This window comes from Salmo salar, chromosome ssa10 (assembly GCF_905237065.1).
Source record: "Salmo salar chromosome ssa10, Ssal_v3.1, whole genome shotgun sequence".
NCBI classification, from domain to species: domain Eukaryota; kingdom Metazoa; phylum Chordata; class Actinopteri; order Salmoniformes; family Salmonidae; genus Salmo; species Salmo salar.
In genome coordinates this window covers 30,096,600-30,119,014 of record NC_059451.1, presented here as the reverse complement: position 1 = coordinate 30,119,014, position 22,415 = coordinate 30,096,600, and the positions used below count along the sequence as shown (strand labels likewise).

General features: G+C 44.7%; 2 protein-coding genes across 5 annotated transcripts in view; one reads left to right on the top strand and one right to left on the bottom strand.

Moving 5' to 3' along the window:
* Positions 1-5,035, top strand: part of angptl1a (angiopoietin-like 1a) — a 41,560-nt gene extending 36,525 nt beyond the window's left edge. For both annotated transcript variants that reach the window (XM_014216818.2, XM_014216819.2), the window contains exons 5-7: positions 2,275-2,468; positions 3,229-3,499; positions 3,701-5,035. In XM_014216818.2, coding sequence (XP_014072293.1) covers positions 2,275-2,468; positions 3,229-3,499; positions 3,701-3,888 — 653 coding nt within the window. In that variant the 3' untranslated portion in view covers positions 3,889-5,035. The remainder of the gene's footprint in view (positions 1-2,274; positions 2,469-3,228; positions 3,500-3,700) is intronic.
* Positions 1-22,415, bottom strand: part of ralgps2 (Ral GEF with PH domain and SH3 binding motif 2) — a 145,908-nt gene that overhangs the window by 53,195 nt on the left and 70,298 nt on the right. For all 3 annotated transcript variants that reach the window (XM_014216814.2, XM_014216817.2, XM_014216816.2), the window contains exons 5-8: positions 13,219-13,302; positions 9,834-9,923; positions 9,596-9,688; positions 8,119-8,245 (exon numbers count right to left, since the gene is read on the bottom strand). In XM_014216814.2, coding sequence (XP_014072289.1) covers positions 8,119-8,245; positions 9,596-9,688; positions 9,834-9,923; positions 13,219-13,302 — 394 coding nt within the window. The remainder of the gene's footprint in view (positions 1-8,118; positions 8,246-9,595; positions 9,689-9,833; positions 9,924-13,218; positions 13,303-22,415) is intronic.

The following is a 22,415-nucleotide window of genomic DNA, read 5'->3' as shown; positions in this document are numbered from 1 at the left end:
AAAATCAATACACAGAAGTATATTTTTTTAAACCTGCATATTTAATTAAAAGAAATTCATGTTAGCAGGCAATATTAAACTAGGGAAATTGTGTCACTTCTCTTGCGTTCATTGCACGCAGAGTCAGGGTATATGCAACAGTTTGGGCCGCCTGGCTCATTGCGAACTAATTTGCCAGAATTTTACGTAATTATGACGTAACATTGAAGGTTGTGCAATGTAACAGCAATATTTAGACTTATGGATGCCACCCGTTAGATCAAATATGGAACGGTTCCGTATTTCACTTTATGGAATAAACTTTTTGTTTTCTAAAATGATAGTTTCCGGATTTGACCATATTAATGACCTATGGCTTGTATTTCTGTGTGTTAATTATAATATATTAAGTCTATGATTTGATAGAGCAGTCTGACTGAGCGGTGTTAGGCAGCAGCAGGCTCGAAAGCATTCATTCAAACAGTACTCTTTGCAATGCTTCAAGCATTGCACTGTTTATGACTTCAAGTCTATCAACTCCCGAGATTAGGCTGGCAATACTAAAGTACCTATTAGAACATCCAATAGTCAAAGGTATATGAAATACAAATGGTATAGAGAGAAATAGTCCTATAATAACTACAACCTAAAACTTCTTAAGTGGGAATATTGAAGACTCATGTAAAAGGAACCATCAGCTTTCATATGTTCTCATGTTCTGAGCAAGGAACTTAAAATGTTAGCTTTTTTACATGGCACATATTGCACTTTCACTTTCTTCTCCAACATTTTGTTTTTGCATTATTTAAACCAAATTTAACATTTTTCATTATTTGAGACTAAATTGAATTTATTGATGTATTATATTAAGTTAAAATAAGTGTCCATTGTTCGTTCAGTATTGTTGTAATTGTCATTATTACAAATATATAATGACAATTACAACAATACTGAATGAACAATGGACACTTATTTTAACTTAATATAATACATCAATAAAATCAATTTAGTCTCAAATAATGAAACATGTTCATTAAAGAAGGGAAAAAAGGAGAAAAAATAAATAAAATAGGAATCGGCCGATTAATAGGTATAGTCTTTTTTTGGTCCTCCAATAATCGATATCGGCGTTGAAAAATCATATTCGGTCGAGCTCTAGTCCAGAGTACAGATATGTCTCTCTCCAGCTCTTCGGGTCTGGTTAAGGGGGTGTTGTTGTGCTAGACTGTTGTCTGGGTCTGTGCTGACTGGAGTGTAATTACCTGCTGTTCCAGCTCCACCTGCCTTACCTCCAGCTGGGTAAATGTATCCTTCATTTCAATGAGGGAGTAGTACTCTGTGCTGGGAGGTTGACTTTCCACTTGGGGGTGCTCGTCTGTGGGGTTATAGAATGAAGAGGTCTGGTCTGACCTGCTCGAGGTGGGGGTATCTTTCTCCAGGGAGAGCTTCTCCTGCTGAGCTAATTCTTTGATTAGGTTAAAGTCCAGCTGAAACTGTTTGGGGTTGCCCTGTACCAATACTGTTCCAGAATTACAGATATTTATATTCGCTGACTCAGAGTCCTCGTTGTCTATTATCCTGAGTTTCCACCCCTTGGTAACACCCCCCCAACAGAGGGGCAGTGTGCTAATATAGCACTGTGCCATGCCAGGGGATGGTCTGTGTGGAAGATGAGGGTTGCTGATGTTTCCATTTTTACAATGGTCAGCAAAAAGTCTTGATTTTCCATAAGGAGCTTCATTTTGTGCTCTTTTCGTGTCTTATCATTCTTTACATACACAGGATACTGTATTTTAATTACCTCTGAACAGCGGGAGGCAGCTTCTAAGGCTTCTCCATTTGGTTGGAGTAGACTGTGCGACTCTAATTGTACAGGGTAGCATCCTGTATATGTCCCTGACAAAAAAAAAAATCTAAGTTTATCTAAATCTATATATTTTTTAAGAACATGCTGAAAAATGCAGGAGCTCATCTGCTCATGACCTCTCCTCTCTCTGGCACCATCTTTGGTGCTGCCCCCCCCCCCCCCCCCGTCTCTTCTCCCCCCGGCCTCTTCTCCCCAGCGAACGCTGCATAATGTATTTTCTGTCTGTGATGAAAGAAGACGTCTTGTTCACCTGAGGCAGGACATGGTTTGGTGATTAGTGAAGGGGATGTTATGTCATAGAGGCAGCACTGAAGGACTAACAGAGTAGAGACATTGGCTTTGGGCCCTGGTCAAAAGGAGTGCATTACATAGGGAATAGGGTGCCATGATGACGCAGGCACTGACCCATTCCTCCCTCCTCCTCTCAGGTCCGTTTAAGGACTGCTACCAGGTGCGCCAGGCGGGCCACAGCACCAGTGGGATGTACCTCCTGAAGGCAGAGAGTAATAAACAGCTGATCCAGGCCTGGTGTGAACACAGCCTAGACAACGGAGGCTGGACCGTGCTACAGAGGAGGAAGGATGGATCGGTCAACTTCTTCAGGAACTGGGAGAACTACAAGGTAGTGTAGCGCAGACAATCACACACTGACACACACCGAGAGAACAAAAGTATCTGCATCCATCGGCCTATTGTTAACCACTGAGCCATTGGCGCTAACCCATGGCATGTGAAGTCCAGCCCTCTCCCTCAAACTTCCAATCAGCTGTGACCCCAGCAGTGACAGGGAGGGGCTGATGTAGGAAGCTCCACGTCCCCCTAATCTCCCCTCCTTTGTTACATAACCAACACCATTCCGCCAACACACTCTGGGCTGCTAACACACGCCATCACTCTGGAGAAAGCCCTGGCCCTGCCAATGTGTGACTGTGTGTGTGGTGTCTGTGCAGCCCCCATAGTCTTTCTCCCCTGCAACAGCCAGTTAATTCACCTTGACTGGGAAAGCAGAGGCAGAACGTTTACATATTATCATCTCCAACTGAGATTCAACATGTTCCATTGATTCTGAAGGTTTGGCTTCCTTTAACATGATGTGGCGAGAAATCACATTAGTGGAGTCTACCGTCTGACTAACCATTTCTTTGTCCTCTGAGCGTGACTGTATCTACTGTCTGCAGATAGAGGTGTGGTTCCTTCTGCTCCTGACTAGAAAAACTGCTGCCGTTTAGGCTAGTTGGTGGATGACCGGAACATTCTAAATGCTTTAGGTGTGAAACTACACAACCACCACACAACTCACAGACCTTTAACCATTTACTAGAAACCCTTGGAACCTGGAAAGCATATATAATATAACCTGCTGTGTGCCTCTCCCCCTACAGAAAGGCTTTGGGAACATAGACGGTGAATACTGGCTGGGTCTGGAGAACATCTTTAACCTGGGAAAGCAGGGGGACTACAGGCTGCTTGTAGAGCTGGAGGACTGGGTGGGGAAGAAGGTGTATGCTGAGTACAGCAGCTTCCACCTGGAGCCTGAGAGTGAGGGCTACCGCCTGAGACTGGGCACCTACCAGGGAAACGCTGGAGACTCCCTCAGCAGCCACAATGGGAAAATGTTCACCACGCTGGACAGGGACAAGGATGCTTTCTCAGGTAAAACAAGGGAAAAACAGTGTAAGCTAGAATACGAGTACAATACTGTACTAGTGCACCAACACACTGCTATGCTACAGTTTCCCAAGTACACTGTTGCTCAAGCTTCTCTTTACTGTGGTCTATCTCTGTAACATCTCTGCTCAAGTGACAACTACCACTAGAATATTCTGTACCACTAAGCCCTTCTCTCCCATCTAGGTAACTGTGCCCACTTCCATAAGGGAGGTTGGTGGTACAACGCCTGTGGTCAGACCAACCTGAATGGAGTGTGGTACAGCGGAGGGGTTTACCGCAGTAAGTTCCAGGATGGAATCTTCTGGGCCGAGTACGGAGGAGGATCGTACTCCCTCAAGTCTGTCCGCATAATGATACGACCTATCGACTGAGCCTGGAACAGTCTCCACCCCACTATCTATGCCATGACCTTTGACCCATCCTAATCCCTACCCTCCCACCCAGTGACGTCTCAACTTCTCCACCAAGCTACCCATCTTCACATTATTTTCCTTTCTTACATTTTTAAGAGAAGCTGTTTTCAACTGTCGAGGCCCAAATCCCAAATCAAACTGCTTCATGGAAACCCTGGTTCTTCTTCAGCCTCTCTGAAGGGAAGATGGCACAGCGTTCTGCTATTGTTTCAGCTGTGCTTCTATCGAGTCCTCTCTAGCATGGCCAGACAGCCATATGATAGTGAGTGCTGTGAAAGACAGCAGTGGACAGACAAAGTATGAACTCTAAACACAGAGCTAGCTGCCACGGCCTTCTACAACAGTCACTATGTTATACTCTGTATGGTCCTCTACCATGTCACACATCAATACGCTATGAAGGTGGTTACATTAGGAATTTCAGATGCTTATTTCACAAATGTTGACTGGAAAATAAATGGTTCATTTTGCCGTTTTATTTTGCTCGTCTCAAGCTGGGTCTGTTGCTAGTGAATGCCATTCTTCACCGCGTACTAAAGATTTAATAAGAAGTTCCTTATGATGTCATCAGTTAAAAACGTTCCACAGTCAAAGGGTTGAGAGGCATGCCCCCCAGGCTTACAAAACGTATGTACATTTAACTCTCTCCCCCCCCCCCCCCCTCTCGCTCTTGCTTTGTTTGGGCTTGTTGTTTCGGGGTTCCCACAGAGAGGAAAAGGATTGTAACAATGTGCTTTGTGATGTGGAAACAGCCCAGCTCGCTTTGGTATGTAAATATATTTGGTTTTATTTGCGAGAGTTAATTTAAGACGTATGATTCTGCTGAAGCCAAATGTTTCCTCCATGGTCTCTCCCTTCTGTTATTTATCAACATATTTATAATGAGTATAGTCAGTCACGCCCTGCTCAACTTAGCCCTGGTATGGCCTTTCTGTTCATTCCAGTAAAAAAAATTACTAAAATTCAAACACCCATCAGTACAGACACCCATCAGTACAGTCAAGTTGACGGATGTAAATACCTGCCACGCTCTGCCATCACTTTCCATGTAGTTAAATACTAAATAAAACGGTTTCTAAATACCCTCTGTTCTCACCCCACCTCACACACCTGGTTTCTGTCTATCCTTCAACCACGCCATGGCAAACAGACAATAACATCCAGGACATTGAGTGAACATGGTGTACAGTCAGTCAAACTAGTAAGTCTGCTCGGTCACAGCTGGCATTTACATGATACGTTTGATTACAGCGCTGTATGAATGAGCTGTCAGGAACAGAGAAGTAGTAAAAATGGAGGATGATGGGTCTTCTATGGAGGAGTTCACAATGAAAAAATGCAGCCGTGGAGAGTAGAAGAGGTGAAGTGAGGGGGAGAAAAGAGGAGGAGAGGAACGCTTTTCTAAAGACAAGGAGAGGAGGAACAATGAGAACCACATTTCTGTAGTTCTTCATCTGCATTGCTTGCTGTTTGGGGTTTTTGGCTGGGTTTCTGTATAGCACTCTGACATCTGCTGATGTAAAAAGGGCTTTAAACACATTTGATTTATTGTAGTTCAGAGAGAGCGCAAAAGAGCTGGTAGTCAGGGCTACAAAGATGTAAAAATGGAGGGAGAGAAAGAGAAAATAGGGAAAGATGATACTGAAGTAGAGGGGAAACGAAAGATTAACAGACAGATCAACATAGAGAGGGCATGAACATAGCAGCTAGATGGAAGACAAAAACGACAAGGACACAGAAGAGAAAAGGTTAAGGGGGAGGTGAAAAAAGACAGGAGGAAGGAGGGGGACATTCGTTCCATGTAAATTGCTAGATTTTCAGTTTTACAAAGACATACAGTTGAAGTCGGAAGTTTACATACACTTCGGTTGGAGTCATTAAAACTCGTTTTTCAACCACTCCACAAATTTCTTGTTAACAAACTATAGTTTTGGCAAGTTGGTTAGGACATCTACTTTGTGCATGACAAGTAATTTTTCCCCAAAAATTTCACAGAAAGATTATTTAACTTATAATTCACTGCATCACAATTCCAGTGGGTCAGAAGTTTACATACACTAAGTTGACTGTGCCTTTAAACAGCTTGGAAAATTCCAGAAAATGATGGCATGGCTTTAGAAGCTTCTGATAGGCTAATTGACATAATTTGAGTCAATTGGAGGTGTACCTGTGGATGTATTTCAAGGCCTACCTTCAAACTCAGTGCCTCTTTGCTTGACATCATGGGAAAATCAAAAGAAATCAGCCAAGACCTCAGAAAAAAAATTGTAGACCTCCACAAGTCTGGTTCATCCTTGGGAGCAATTTCTAAATGCCTGAAGGTACCATACATCTGTAGAAACAATAGTACGCAAGTTTAAACACCATGGGACCACGCAGCTGTCATACCGCTCAGGAAGGAGACGCGTTCTGTCTCCTAGAGATGAACGTACTTCGATGTGAAAAGTACAAATCAATCCCAGAACAACAGCAAAGGACCTTGTGAAGATGCTGGAGGAAAGAGGTACAAAAGTTTAAAACATTTGACTGGAGGGGTTTTGTAAGGTACAGTAGCTACCTCAAATGAGAACAGCCTCTTGTTAACAGAGCAAGCTTGTTTGCCTGTTTGTACCATGAGTATTACACATCTCATTTGCACACACTCAGATGAACAAACCTCTACTTTACTGCCTGTTTAGGAGACAATCACAGGTGGACAAAGAGGATCAGGGTTCCACTGAAGAACACAGAAACGGAACAACGCGCACACAAACACACACTTTTCACTAATCTGTCTTTTGACCATTCAGATCAGCTCTGAAAAAGAGCTGATTTGAAAATATCTGATGGGTAAAAAAAATGAAGTGGAAAAAAGATCAGAATTGTGCTGCCTGTGTGAACGCAGCCTATGATAACAAATCAGAGGGGGAAGTCAATCAATCACTGCACACACACACACACACACTTTAGGATATGGCTGCTTCTATGCCAGCACTGTGCCTCTCTCACTCTCCCATCCTCTCCCTCAGTTTCTTTCTCTAACGACGTGGTAGATTTATGGCAGTAGAGAATGACCGAGTATTAATGCGTTTCAGATCTGCTGTACAACACACACAGCAGCATTTTCCCCCCAGTCTGCCAGAGCAGCTCAGCCCAGCACCCTACACAACTTTCACACAAAACCTAAAAAGTAGATCTGTGCTCTGAAACACATGTGCCTGTGCGCAAACACTGTGTTTTAGCTCTCCGTTTTATTACTTTCCTCTCTTCTATAAAGCCTCTGACAGGGATGCTGGCCAGGCTATAAAGAGAAACGTAATGCAATGTGCTCAGAAATGACACCAGCACGACTGGATCTCTCCACACACACACACACACACAAGTGAAGATGCATGCAAATATATAATTATATATAACAGCATGCACCAATCTGACTTCTTGTCTTTACAGAGCTGAGAAATCCCTAACACCTGTGTGTGTGTGGTGTGCGTGAGTGAGATTCCTGCCTTTCACATTCATCCTGTATGAACCACAACAGGAACCAAAAACAAGAGTGAAGTCTGGTTTCACTAGCTTTAATAAAATAGGAAACCTTCAATCTAGCCCTCAAAGAACACAGGTAGAAAAAAATAGGCCTACAATAAAATCCAGGAAAACAACCACACAGAGAGAAAGAAAGGAAGAGCGCAAGAGAAAGGGCGAGTGAGAGAAAGCGAGAGAGAGCGAGCGAGAAAGAGAGGGAGCAAGATGGATGGTGCTGTAGTTCATAGGGGATTCCTGGGCTTTGTTAGTGCTCAGCTTCCAGAGAGGAAAGGAAGGAAAGGGGGAAGAAATATAAAAAGGATGGAGCAGAGGAAATATAAACATAAAAAGGATGGAGCAGAGGAAATCATGAATGTGATTTTAATGATTTCTCCATGACTCATGTGTTTGTCCAGCTCTAAACACCACATGGTCACATACTCCTCATGCAGAGACCTGACAAGGACTTCTCTCTTTCACTCCTTTCATTCTCACCATTATCTCTGCCCCGCTTTCTCTCACTCTGCCCCTCAGAGGGCAGACTGACGAATGGGAAACAGGTATACTGTAAATTGTGACGACTTACCAGTGGGTGCAGCTGATTATGGTTATTGGTGATTGCTAGGGGCATAATATGGGGGACTCATGAAAACGTCACTTTAAAATAGGAAGTGTGTGTCTTCTTACCCAGGTATGGTATGCAGGAGTTCATGCTCTGGCTGCGTATGTAGTCTCTGAGACGCTTGTAGTTGTCTTCTTTGGCCATGAGATACTCCAACCGCTCAAACGTTGCTTTGTCCTTCCGACTCAACAACTAGAGAGACAGACAGAGAAATATGTTTGAGTTGAGTTATTGTACACATACTAGGGCCGTGACAATACCAGTATCGCAATATTTTTACCATGACAAAACTGAAAACACGAAGCAGACCAAACCTTTTGGTTCTATAAAATATTATGTGCTGTAGCTTAAACAATAAATTAATGTGACTCTGGATAACAACAAATGATGTTTATTTCCAACATTAGGGCTGTTTTCCTATAGAAGTTAAATTAGCTTTGGGTTTTGTTACTTTGCCACGATACTAGCGAGCATCTACAAGGTCAATCATATTGAAATCAATTTCATGTTCAATCAATTGAGTTATATATTGCGACAAGACTACTGTCTAATTTTTGCCTCAATGTGTTTAATGAGGGACAACATGAACACAATAACGTGCACACTGATTTAGTGCATTATTATCGGTAAGCGCGATAAGCTGCCTCAATAGCCTATTTGCAGTCATAGGTGGTAATATCGCTCTAGGAGCTGATCCGTCGTCAGTATTGTGGAATAATTCCAATGTTAAGGTAAGATTTGAATGGCAAAAGCTGATCCGAGAGCAGCACTGCTTTTCTTTCGCACTTGGCAAACTTTCTCTCTATGTGCTTGTTTGGAAAACACTTACAAATGTGGCTGGTAAATAACGATGCATCTGGTATGATCATCGTAATGCTTAAGTCACATTGCAACAGTGTGGTAATGCAACAGTTGTCATAACAGCTCAGCAGGGTCTCAGGAGACGTCGTGATAACACTACTGATGATATCCACAGGAGCTCTGGGTGAGGGATAAGCTCTACTCTGGCCACGGCCTAATGTTATCCAGAGTGTGTGTGTGAGAGAGTGAGAGAGTGTGTGTGTGTGTGAGAGAGAGTGAGAGAGTGAGAGTGAGTGTGTGTGTGTGTGTGTGTGTTTGTTGACTAGGAGCAGGTGTGCCGGTCTCTCTGGCCAGGCAGGTCTAGTGGTCCAGGGGATTTTCTGGCTGTCTGCTGTGTGTACTGCTGACTACTGGGGTTTATATCACTCACATTAATATTACATTTCCACCATGATATCACCGCGTCAGTATGTCATTATGTCAGCCCTAATCTCCAAGGCTCTGTCCGTCTGAGGATGGATCAGAATCAGACCGTTCCCTCTCGCGGTTTTCTCTGTTCTGAGGTTTCTGCACAGATGCTTCCAATACACAAGACCATTACATATTCCAGCAATGTATTGACAGTGTAATAACTGGTGAAATAGAAAAGGACCATTTACATATGCGACTGCTCTTCACACCGTCAACACATCTCAGTTGAGAAGGATCATTGTTTTGAGCTGCAGGGACACAGTAACTCACCGCCCATGTCTTGGAGAGTCTATAGATGGGAGCGCTTTGTAGGCCTGACACCACAGCCATCACTGCATGCAGGTTGTTTATGTCACACAGTTTCTGTTGGGAACAGAGAACAAGGATGAATACACACGCTTTCACATTACAATTTATTGTCCACTCGTGAATATGAATCAAGAATCTGTGGTTCTTGCTTCACAAAGTACTACTGTAGAGCATACGCAGTAGAGTACAGTGCGTGTACCTTGGCAGTTCTGATGTAGAGACTGAGTACCTCAGCTCTGATCTTCAGGGTCTGAGCATGCAGAATCTCCCTCACCACCCAGAAAGTCGTCTGGAGACACAAAACAATCAACCAACGACAATAAATGCATAGCACAAAGTGCTCAACAACAAGCAGACAGATGGTTAAGACAGAGAAGACACACACACACTCATAAATGTGATTGCTGGCTGAGACCTAACCATAATAGCCATTTAACATCAGGTACCGTACAATGTTCCTGCCATGGTTCCTGACACGTTGTGAGTGAATGAGGTCTGTCTGTCTCTGTGTGTGTCTGTGTGTGTGTGTGTGTGTGTGTGTGTGTGTGTGTGTGTGTGTGTGTGTTAACCCCCAGACAGAACAAAGTGATCGGACCGAGACATCAATGGCCATTGGCCAAGAGCTCTCTCTCACACATGCACGGATCTCCTCTCATAGCAAAGCAAATAAGGTCAATAAATCAGTCAGCATCTGGTCCAACAGCCCTCATGAGAGAGGAAAGAAAGATGAGAAGTAATGGGGAAAGAATAAGCTGATATCAGGCCTCCTGAGTCTTTTATAGTCTACAGCTGTCTGTACACTGTTCGAGAGAGAGAGAGATCAGGGCAGATCCAAGATGAGATCTAGAGTGCTGATGTCATCTAACCACAGGACAAACAAAGGAAATAGATCCAGCCTGTCTGTGTAATAGACGAAGACATCAATGTCATCAACTACACACACAGTACCGATGGTCCCTGAAGTCTTTCTCTGCAACCATCGCTCTCCTTATCTCACTCTCCATCACCCTCTCCCACTCACTGGCTTTATCTCCATCTCTCCAGGAGTCGCGCTCTCCTCCCACTCACTTTCTCTCTTCCCATCTCCAAACCTTTAGAGAGAGTGTGTGTGACTATGGTTCTACTGTACGGTGCAGGGTTGTGCTGAAGATGAGAAGGGGGAGAGGGGGGTTGCTCTGGTTAACAAAACTGCCCCCCCCCCCAGAGGGACAGTCTGCGATATTAGCTAACTGCAGGTGGCTCTGTATAGAAACCCACAGTCACGTAAGATAGAGTGGTTGAAGAGTTGCAGGGTAGCGAAATCACTTTTTTTCTCTAACAGCCTAGAGCCTCTAAATCCTGGCATGCTACACCAAAAGGCTCCTACGCTATGAACCAGACCAAGGGTGCGACAGTCACACCACTACACTACCCTCTGGCTCAGGAGATGTCCATGCACCTTGACTCTCTTTCAAAATGTCAAGTTATTCAGTGGCCTGCATCTGGTTTGAGTGCCTCTTCTCAGAAAAGTCAGTGTTTTTGCTCCATGGAAGTCAAGACGAAGGGAATAGTAAACAGGAGGGGGCACAGGCTAGAATCTAAAACACTGCAGTAAATAACAGAGAGAGAGACAGAGGAGAGAATGGAGATCCACTAATAAAACTAATCCCACAATCCAGTGAGGCAGTACTGTTCACCTGAACAAGCTCTTCCCTCTAGCACGCACACACCTGCCCTCAGCCACAGGTGCAGTGCAGACACAGTGGTGACATTATAAGCCACTAAAGTCTCATATAATATCCAACTAAAGCTGCAGCAGCCTTGTAATACTACTCCCAGCAGAGAAGGTTTATAGGCCTGTCCAATATGGCCACTACACTGTCCTCATGTCACTGTAAATCACCCCGCTGCTTCTGGCAGCTGTTACGACACAGATGCTCTGTGTCTCTCTCTCTCTCTCTATGTCTATGTGTCTATGTGTGTGCACTCTACAGGCCAGAGGAAAAAGCAGAGGCTCTTAGTTGTCTTTCCTGTAGTGTTTATGGTCTTATAAAGCTCTGCTGTTTCATCATAAATAGTATGGAACATAGAGATACCAGCTGATAGCTGTGGATTAGCTCTAATGTGGCTGAGTCCCTCATAAAAGCAGTTCACCATAGCTCCCTCTCTCACTGCCTGGGTAAGGAGTGTTGAAGAGGCTACAGCTGGGCCTGGCTAGGGTTCGGTTAGTGGCTGATGCCTTCAACTACTACTAGTGACTCACTAAACAAACAGAAGTGTAATTCAAACCATGACCCAGTCTAAAGTAGCCACCCGGTAGTACTGGCTGTGACCCACGTAGAGAGTCTGATCCTACATTATGGGAAACTGGACTAGGTTTAGGAAACAGCCTCCTCTCAGGCCCCATCCACCCAGAACTTACTCTACCCCTCTTCAACCTTCGTTAGCTCTAACCCTAACACCCCCATTAACCTTTTCACCCCTCTCCATCCCTGTACCCACCTCCCCACTACATCCCACTCAACAGCTACCCCTCTCCAGTCATACCAACCTGTACACTCAATCCAAAACCTTTATCAAAGTGCAAGGTTGAACAATTACCTTACTGCTTCCATTAATCCAGTGTTTTCAGATAAACATGAAGTCATACCGAAGCAGTATGGAGCTAGCTAAGGGTTGATTTCGACTTGAGCAGTACTAGACTGAAAGAATGCAGACTTCCCCTTGTCGTCCAAAGACTGCTGCCAATAACAGTTAAAAGGAAGAGTACAAAGACTGGAGCATCTCTGGGACTGCCTCTTCTCCCTGTCCAAGCCCCATTATTCACAAGGCTCACTTTCCTTCGCTGATGCCCATCTGCCTGCTGCTTGTCGGCCAGCCCTGTGGTGTACAGCGAACTAACATCTGTAACGGCTGTTTGGGCTAGCCTAGAAGTGGGGAAGTTTCCACAGAAACACATTCCTCTAACATAATCTCATAAGGAGACCGCGAGGTCTTAAAGACACGTAAATGGGCAGGGAGAGACTGGGGAGATTGGAGAGAGGGAAGGGGCAGAAAGAGCAGGATTAAAGGTGAAGGCCGCCTGTGCGTCATGAGGGGGCTTCCTGTGGATGACTTCACAGGGCACTGAGAGTGCGGGCCACACACACACACTCAATTATACTTACGCACACACACATACTAAAACCATGCACAAACACATTCTCAGACCACAGAAAAATATGTCCAAACAGTTAAACACCAGAGACAGTGAGGGAAGGAGTCTAAGGTCTCTTCTGAGCCTTCATTAGCCATATCAGTCTGATGGGGCTAAACAATGAGACAGACTGGGTTTGAGTGCGTGTTCCCTATAGGAGATGAGTCAACAAGTCAGCAGAAGGTAGGTTTTGTTACCATGACATCCTCCAAAACAAAGGATTCGGGAAGAAGGGATGAATTGAGATGTGGTGAAGAGAGGATGTAATCGCTCCATTACCTGCTAGCCAAGACTGAAGGCTCATAACTCAGCTCTAGGTGTACATTTCTCCCCCTATTCACCCCCCGCTTTTCTGTGTGTGTGTGTGTGTGTGTGTGTGTGTGTGTGTGTGTGTGTGTGTGTGTGTTACCTGGTTGAATCTGCGGGTGAAGGCCACAGCATTGGGGGCAGAGCTGTGCTTCTCCTTCTTGTTCCAGCCACAACTCGACAGCTCCTAAACACACAAACACTCAGTTAAGAGATAAACACACACAGCCAGATAAGAGATTGTGTGTGTCTGTCAGATTGACATGACACACACCCAAACACACAACAGATCCTAAAGCAGTCACACACACAGCAACTTACACAGTCGGTCTTGAATGTAGTAAAGCGTTAGTGTTTTCCACAAAAGACAAACCCAGTTTGTTCTTAACAGTTCAGAGAGAGAAGGGGTACAGGGCATATAGGAACACCAATGTTCCCTCCGGCTGAGCAGCATACTACCTTTAACTATCGAATAAATTAAAATCAAATCTATCAAACTCTACACCACCTTGTGCTTCCTCAGAGGAGAGGGTGAACAATCATCCCAGTAATCAGAGGGGATCAGTCAGATACTAGTGCCCTTGGACAGACCCTGTACCAGCCCTGAGAGGGGTGAGACCACACACACAGACAGCAGGGGAGGAGAGACTTCTCTGGGCACAGCAGACTGGATCAGGGGCCAGGGATATTATCAGGGACACATTGATTGAAGAGTAGGAAAATGTGGTGTAATCTCTACTAATCAGCTGAACTACTCTCTCCTCTGACACTGGCTGTCTGGAGGCAACCTCCTCCACCACCCCCCGGCCCAGTGAGCCCTCATAAAGAAACCCACGCAATGTCCCTGTGTGTGTTTGAAGGGGAACAAGTGGGAGTTGGCAGGTCGGAGTGGAGAGAGAGAGCGAGGAGGTGGTGAGGAGTCCAGAGCCTCCTGACAGCAGCTTTCAGCAGGCCTCAGTAAACTGTTACACTGCTGCCCTGACAGACACTCTACACCACTAAGAGAGAACCAACTGTGTGTGTGTGTGTGTGTGTGTGTGTGTGTGTGTGTGTGTGTGTGTGTGTGTGTGTGTGTGTGTTAGCCCAGTAGTTAAGTCACTTATTTAACCTACACTCCTCTTTAAACATGCGCTCCCCTCTACCCGTCTCTCAACCCCTCTATTCTGCACTTGTTATTCACGCCTCCAATGTTCTCCTTCCCCATCTCCTAATAAAAGCTCCCACATTGGGATATGCCATTGGGAGACTGCCTAAAGGCGTCTGCATGCTTCCCAGCCAAAAGAGTTGGGATGAGTTTGTGCATATATTATGACGACATTGTGATGTTTTTATTAGTTTTGGACTTCGTTAAGGGTTTTTTCGGGTGTTCGGGCAGACAACCTTTTTGGCTGCCCGAACAAGTCTACGCCCCTTCGTCTGTGATTGTTCAACAGCAGGGATTCTTCAGTAATGACGAGATGACTCATTTTAATGCAATTTTTTTCATTGAGAAATACTACACGAAATATAGTTAGACGTAAAATTGTGCGACTAAAATTTCTCCTCTGTCAAAACCTTCTTAGATGGGTTTCGTTAGTACCAGAATCAAATCAATGATATTAACCTACCACATAGCTGTTGCGTTACTTGCAATTGTCACTTGGTCGTGTCTGTGCCATGCCATTGTCGAATTGGTGCCAATGCCTTTGAGCTTAAAACAGAAAAATGGCCTTTTACAACAAATTTGGGATCATTACTTGAAAGTCACTGGTTGCCTTGGCAGTTGACGTTGGTCCCAGCCCTAACCTCATCTCAAAGCTTTCTATTGCTAAATCAGACATACAGTGAAGTACACCGCCCTGGCTAACACACGGATGAGTCCACAGCATGCGTTTTCAAGTACACACACACGGCAAAATCAACTCTTGCCAAACCACTAACAGAGCTGAGCTAACGTGAGATACCACCACCACTTCTCTGCTCTGGGCCTTGTTTCAGTCAACACAGTGGAAACCTGGAGCTCCACACACCCTGTAGACCTAAAAAGCATCAGATACAGCTGAGAAGAGTGGGATGAGGGAGAGAGAGGGTTAGAGAGAGAGTGAGGGGGGCATTAGCTACAGCTGAGAAGAGTGGGATGAGGGAGAGAGAGGGTTAGAGAGAGAGTGAGGGGGGCATTAGCTACAGCTGAGAAGAGTGGGATGAGGGAGAGAGAGAGTGAGGAGGGCATTAGCTACAGCTGAGAAGAGTGGGATGAGGGAGAGAGAGAGTGAGGGGGGCATTAGCTACAGCTGAGAAGAGTGGGATGAGGGAGAGAGCGGGTTAGAGAGAGAGTGAGGAGGGCATTAGCTACAGCTGAGAAGAGTGGGATGAGGGAGAGAGAGGGTTAGAGAGAGTGAGGGGGGCATTAGCTACAGCTGAGAAGAGTGGGATGAGGGAGAGAGAGAGTGAGGAGGGCATTAGCTACAGCTGAGAAGAGTGGGATGAGGGAGAGAGAGGGTTAGAGAGAGAGGGGGCATTAGCTACAGCTGAGAAGAGTGGGATGAGGGAGAGAGAGGGTTAGAGAGAGAGGGGGCATTAGCTACAGCTGAGAAGAGTGGGATGAGGGAGAGAGAGGGTTAGAGAGAGTGAGGAGAGCATTAGCTACAGCTGAGAAGAGTGGGATGAGGGAGAGAGAGGGTTAGAGAGAGAGTGAGGGGGGCATTAGCTACAGCTTGTGGAGAGATGGGGAGGGGAAAGAGAGAGCGAGGTTGACAGCAGGCATGATGGGAAGTTAGTGTGAGGTAATATTACATGGAGGGGTCCAGGTCTGTGCTGTAAGGCCAGGAGAGAGAAAGGCAGTAGAAGACCCTCCTAATTGCCTGAGCCGAGTGCCTCAATACCACAGCAACATTACCTACAGCACTGACCTGATTGGCATTCAGACCATTACCTTACCTGCCTTTAGGAAGCCCTATGTATTGGTGTGTGTATGTTGTACATTCCCCTCATTGCAAGCCTATGAAAATAAATCTCTTAGACAGTGCCTCATTCCCTAGCCCTACATTCCAGCCCCCCATTTGCTAGTTTTATGTTAGGTGGTTAGCTCATATCCTGCGAATATGTATGCATCCCTACATGCCTAGTTTTATGTGATGTGTATGAGATTCGTTTTCCAGAGACACTCCGTCTATAATGCCTGTAGTGCATGTTCTACTACTGTCCTGGGCCGGTTTCCCAAAAGCATCTTCAGGCTAAGTTCATCGCTATAACCTTCGTAGGAGCATTGTTAAATCGCCGAGCCGTGTCGTTAATGTTGCACTTGAAAACGCTGGTAATCTAAACGCCTGCCTCACACCACTCGTAGAACAATTAAGGGTGTCGTTAGATGCTTTTTTACTGGTAGCCAGGGACACTCCAACACTCAATTTACAAACAAAGCATTTATGTTTAGTGAGTCCACCACATCAGATGACCACAGATGTTCTCTTGAGAAGTGTGTAAATTAGACAATGTTCCTGTCCTGCTAAACATTCAAGATGTAACTGGTACTTTTAAGTGTCAGGGACAATGTATGGTGGAAAAAGTATATTTCTTCAGGAAAGCACTGGAGTAAAAGTTGGCAAAAATATAAATAGTAAATTAAAGTACAGATAGCCCCAAAAACAACTTAAGTAGTACTTTCAAGTATTTTTACTGAAGTACTTTACACCACAGCTTACAACCATACCCCATTCAAAAGGCACTTGAATATTTTATCTTGCCCATTCGCCCTCTGAATGGCACACATACACAATGCATGTCTCAACCCTTCTTTAACCGGTCTTCTCCCCTTCATCTACACTGATTAAGGGGATTTAACAAGTGACTAAAGTAAGGGAACATAGCTTTCACCTGGTCAGTCTACGTCACGGAAATAATGTTCATAATGTTTTGTACACTCAGTTTATAAACAGTAGGCTAAAGGCCTATTTCAATCATATTGAAGGAAAGTTGCATCGCTATCGGGAAACCAGGTCCTGTTCACTTTTCCACACAGGTAATGTCATGGCTCATAAAATGGTAGGAGAGAAACAACGTGATTGGACACAAATACACACACAGTAAGCTGAAATGCTCGATTCAAATAAACTCTGTTTTTAAAAGCAACACACTGCCTGTGTGTGTGTCATGTTAAACTAGAAGTTGAGTGTGTTTTCTATTTCCAGTGAGTGTCTGACTGTGTGTGGTGGGTACAGACTTCTAAGAGAAGTGGCATACTTCTCAGTGGTACGTATTAAAATGTCAGTGATGCCGCTTCGCTACAAGCCAAAACAATCTCTTCCTGCCAAAACCTAATTTACTTCTAATGCCGTTTGTGTAACCACAGGGTAAAAACATTACTCTTTTCCTCTCTTGCTCTGTTCATGTTTCAGCCCCAGAACAGACAGCCATCACTGAGCGTATGGAGAGATGGAGCAACAGAGACGGATGGGTGGGGGAGATAGAGAGGACAGAGAGACAAGAGGATAAGGTGATATCTGCAGGTGACAGGGTCTAGAGTGCGGCATCACCCATCTCCAGAGCCAGGGGTCTTAGCCATTCTGTCTGCAGGCTCTAAAGGAGTCTCCTCTCCCGCGTATCCTCTCCCCTCTCCATCATTGCCCGTTCTCCAGCCAGGATCCAGTCGGACCCACGTCACACTTCTCTAAGCAGAACCAAATATGGGCCTCTGCTAGAACACTTTGAATTTGTAAAACTAGACAGAAATGCATTGCTTCAGTTACATGGTTTCAGCAGCTCAACAACTTTTCTTTCCCTCTTCTCTCCACCCCTATCCCCTTTCCTCCCTCTCTATGAACCAGTCTTTCTTTCTGTAACATTTTTCCATTTCCCAGAAAACAGCTCCAGCAGCCAGAAGCTGTTGGAGACGGACCTGGATGTCGCTGTCATTTTCTTCTTCCTCCTATGGCCTACCAGCTACCACTGATACCGGGGGAGAACACCGTGAGGTGAATCATTCAGAGCATGACACATGATGAACAGATGGAGGATGATTCCCTGTTCTACTGGACAGGTAGACATGGACATCTAAGAGAAGACACTCACAGTACTACAGATAGAAGAATGTAATGATGGACTGACTGTTTTCTCGGTGGCTTGGTTGTGAGTAGCACTATAACGGCTGTGAGTAGCACCATCTATCTCCGCCTCTTGGGAGAAGCCTACGTTCTAGGCTCACCTCCATCCACCTGTTCCATGTCAGTTCATGCATATTGCATCACAACCATAATAGTCATGTCTGCTGTAATCCCACAAAGACAGACACGGCAGTTATGGAAAAAACATTCTTGTTAACGGGCCACGGTGTCCTTGAATAAAAGCAATAATGTTGGATTTAATCACTATGAGATGAGGCTGATCCCAAGCGGTCTGCTCTTCAATGCAACCAGTGTGCACACACAGTTACAATGTGTTTTATGCCGATTAGAGAAGTATATTCTAAAACAGCAATACCAATATTAAGCCTCGGGTCATATCTCATTATACAGAGCTATTTACAGTTAAGAAGTTAGACGGCACAGTGAGAATATTACGCCATAACACGAGCTTAAACATATCAGACTGCTGATACAGATATACTGCTGCCTTCTACTTACAGTCCAGCAGATTACATTTTTTCCATGACGCAATATTCTAACTAACGGCTAGATAGCTCTGCTGCCTGCTTTCCCAATAAGGGTGATGGAATTCATAAACCCTGTTATAAAATCATTATTACAACGTAACCAATGACCAGGACAGCTTAAATTATTGGTAGGAAAAAGTGACTTATTTGTTAATTACTAATAATAAACTCAGCTAAAAACGAAAACTGCCCTTTTTCAGGACCCTGTCTTTCAAAGATAATTCGTAAAAATCCAAATGACTTCACAGAGCTTCATTGTAAAGGGTTTAAACACTGTTTCCCCATGCTTGTTCAATGAACCATAAACAATTAATGGACATGCACCTGTGGAACGGTCGTTAAGACACTAACAGCTTACAGATGGTAGGCAATTAAGGTCACAGTTATGACAACTTAGGACACTAAAGAGGCCTTTCTACGGATTCTGAAAAACACCAAAAGAAAGATGCCCAGGGTCCCTGCTCATCTGTGTGAGTGTGCCTTAGGCATGCTGCAAGGAGGCATGAGGACTGCAGATGTGGCCAGGGCAATAAATTGCAATGTCCATACTGTGAGACGCCTAAGACAGCGGTACAGGGAGACTGCTGATCGTCCTCGCAGTGGCAGACCACGTGTAACACCTGCACAGGATCAGTACATCCAAACATCACACCTGCGGGACAGGTACAGGATGGCAACAACAACTGCCCGAGTTACACCAGGAACGCACAATCCCTCCATCAGTGCTCAGACTGTCCGCAATAGGCTGAGAGAGGCTGGACTGAGGGCTTGTAGGCCTGTTGTAAGGCAGGTCCTCACCAGACATCACAGGCAACAACGTCACCTATGGGCACAAACCCACCGTCGCTGGTCGGATTTGCGTTTATCGTGAAAAGAATGAGCGTTACACCGAGGCCTGTACTCTGGAGCGAGATCGTTTTGGAGGTGGAGGGTCCGTCATGGTCTGGAGCGGTGTGTCACAGCATCATCGGACTGAGCTTGTTGTCATTGCAGGCAATCTCAACGCTGTGCGTTACAGGGAAGACATCCTCCTCCCTCATGTGGTACCCTTCCCGCAAGCTCATCCTGACATGACCCTCCAGCATGACAATGCAACCAGACTTACTGCTCGTTCTGTGCGTGATTTTCTACAAGACAGGAATGTCAGTGTTCCGCCATGGCCAGCGAAGAGCCCGGATCTCAATCCCATTGAGCAAGTCTGGGACCTGTTGGATCGGAGGGTGAGGGCTAGGGCCATCCCCCCCCAGAAATGTCTGGGAACTTGCAGGTGCCTTGGTCAAAGTGTGGGGTCACATCTCACAGCAAGAACTGGCAAATCTTGTGCAGTCCATGAGGAGGAGATGCACTGCAGTACTTAATGCAGCTGGTGGCCACACCAGATACTGACTGTTACTTTTGATTTTGACCCCCCCATTTGTTCAGGGACACATTATTCAATTTCTGTTATTCACATGTCTGTGGAACTTGTTCAGTTTATGTCTCAGTTGTTGAATCTTATGTTCATACAAATATTTACACATTAAGTAAACGCAGTTGACAATGAGGACGTTACTTTTTTTGCTGAGTTCATGCAAGACGTCAACATTAATGTCTTTATGAGGGTCTGGTTTGTGAGAAAAAGGTACAGTTGAGACGGACTCTAAAGAAGATCCATGGTTAAACGGTTAAACTACTGCATCACTGGTATGGATAAGACTTTCAAGGCATCACTTCATGGAAAACAGACTTCCATGTAGTGTGCCAAGTCTTATTTTGGAAAAAGTTATTAATATTAGTAGTATCAGCTTTCATTTAGGGCAGGGACGATACCAGTATTGCGATACTCGTTAGTATGGTGGCAAGGAAACAAACACTACGCTGATTTAACTTTTTTCAGAAAACAGCCCTAATGTTGGAAACAAACATGTCATCCAGAGTCATATTCATTTATTTTCCAAGCTATAGCACACAATATTTCACATACACTAGGTTTTTACAAGGACCAAAGAGTTTTGGTTTTCGTTTTTGACAAGAAAATACAATTGATACTGCTATCATCACAGCCCTACTTTCATTACTACATAAAACGTGCCATGTCACGTACCATTAAAACTCTGCAATGAGAATTGCAACCCAAACTTGCGTAACTGACTTATTTGTACTGCCGTCAATGAGAGAGTTCCCCAAAAAATGAGTTAGACATCTCCAGTAAGGATTTGGCCGCTGTGAGAGACAGTCAGAGATCAGGCTCTAGTCGTGTCGAGTTTCCATAGTAGCAGAAGGACAATACATTTCAGTATCATAACAGGACATGCTTTAGAGGACACTAAAAGATAAACTCAGTATTTTACTGTGACAGACAAACTACATCCCATTCACCATTTTCATATTCATACATTCAGTTAAACCCACTGAGTGATATAACAGGACACACACTGACATCCATACCATGGACACAGACACATTTGTTCCCCATTCTAGATGTGAGTAGAAGGAGTGACAGGAGTACAAATTCCAGCTGATGTCAGCTCAGTGATGGCTCTGTATTACGGAGCTATTTCACACACGATCAGAGAAACACAGAGCAGGAAGAGCCTTCGGTCTGTGCCAACACACACAGGGTCACTCTGTTCTCTTCTTCCCATCCATCCCACTTACCTCCACTGTCGCCCTCTTCCCTGCCCCCCACCTTTCACCTTATTTAATGTCACTTCTGCTCTCCCTCCATCCTTTCTCTTTTCCTCATATTCCCCATCTCCCTCTACTGTTCTCCCCTCCTTCCATCTCCTCCTTCCAGCACTCATAAAAGCGAAGGGCCCAGAACACTACATTGGGTTTCAATGTGAGGAGAGATCATCAAATGCCTTATAAAGCTCAGTCAGTCTGTGTGCAGTCAAGCAGAACAGAAAACAAGGGCATGTTAGTCTCTATAAATCCTTCGGTAGCAGAGCTGTGGAAAGGCCCCAACAGAGACAACAGTAAAACTGCCTTTCATTGGAAGTTGATTCAAAGGAGGGCTCAGGCAGCCATAAAAGTCCCACCATACAGGCTAGCAACAAATCCATTTTGACCACCAACCTTAACCATGATCATATTCTTAACCTTTTACTCGTATATTGGTTGAAAATTGCAGATTTGGGCACTAACAAATGCCTAAATTGGAACGCAGTACAGTAACATGCTATACATGACATCAGAGCTCTGGCTTTGCGCTTCACAGTGCTTTATGGAATTTGACTGACAGCCGAACTGAACTTGAGCACCTCGCATGACAAGTTGCCCCAATCCCTCACGCTAATTGGGCAACTTTAGCACATTTTTGGTTGCCTGATTAAGGGAAATTCTGTAAATTTAGAGTACTCCATGTATTTTGAAAGATGAGATGTTGAGGATTATAATAAATACCGCTTTGATGTCATACAAGCAAGCCAAACACCTCTGAGTCTAAATGTGCACTTAACGTTTCCATATCTTTACAATCAATGTTTATGATCACAATGCTTGATGTACAGTTACAAGATGTCATGGCCTCATACCCTGGGTTGTTCTGAACAGAAAGAGACGGTTTGTCTATTGTGAAGAAAATTTGGCACGCCACACACACCTGAATGCACTCATGACGCATTTCTATGCGCACCAAAACTACGATGGGTTTCCCTAAATTGCATTGTGAAAGCCTTAAACTAATGTTGTAT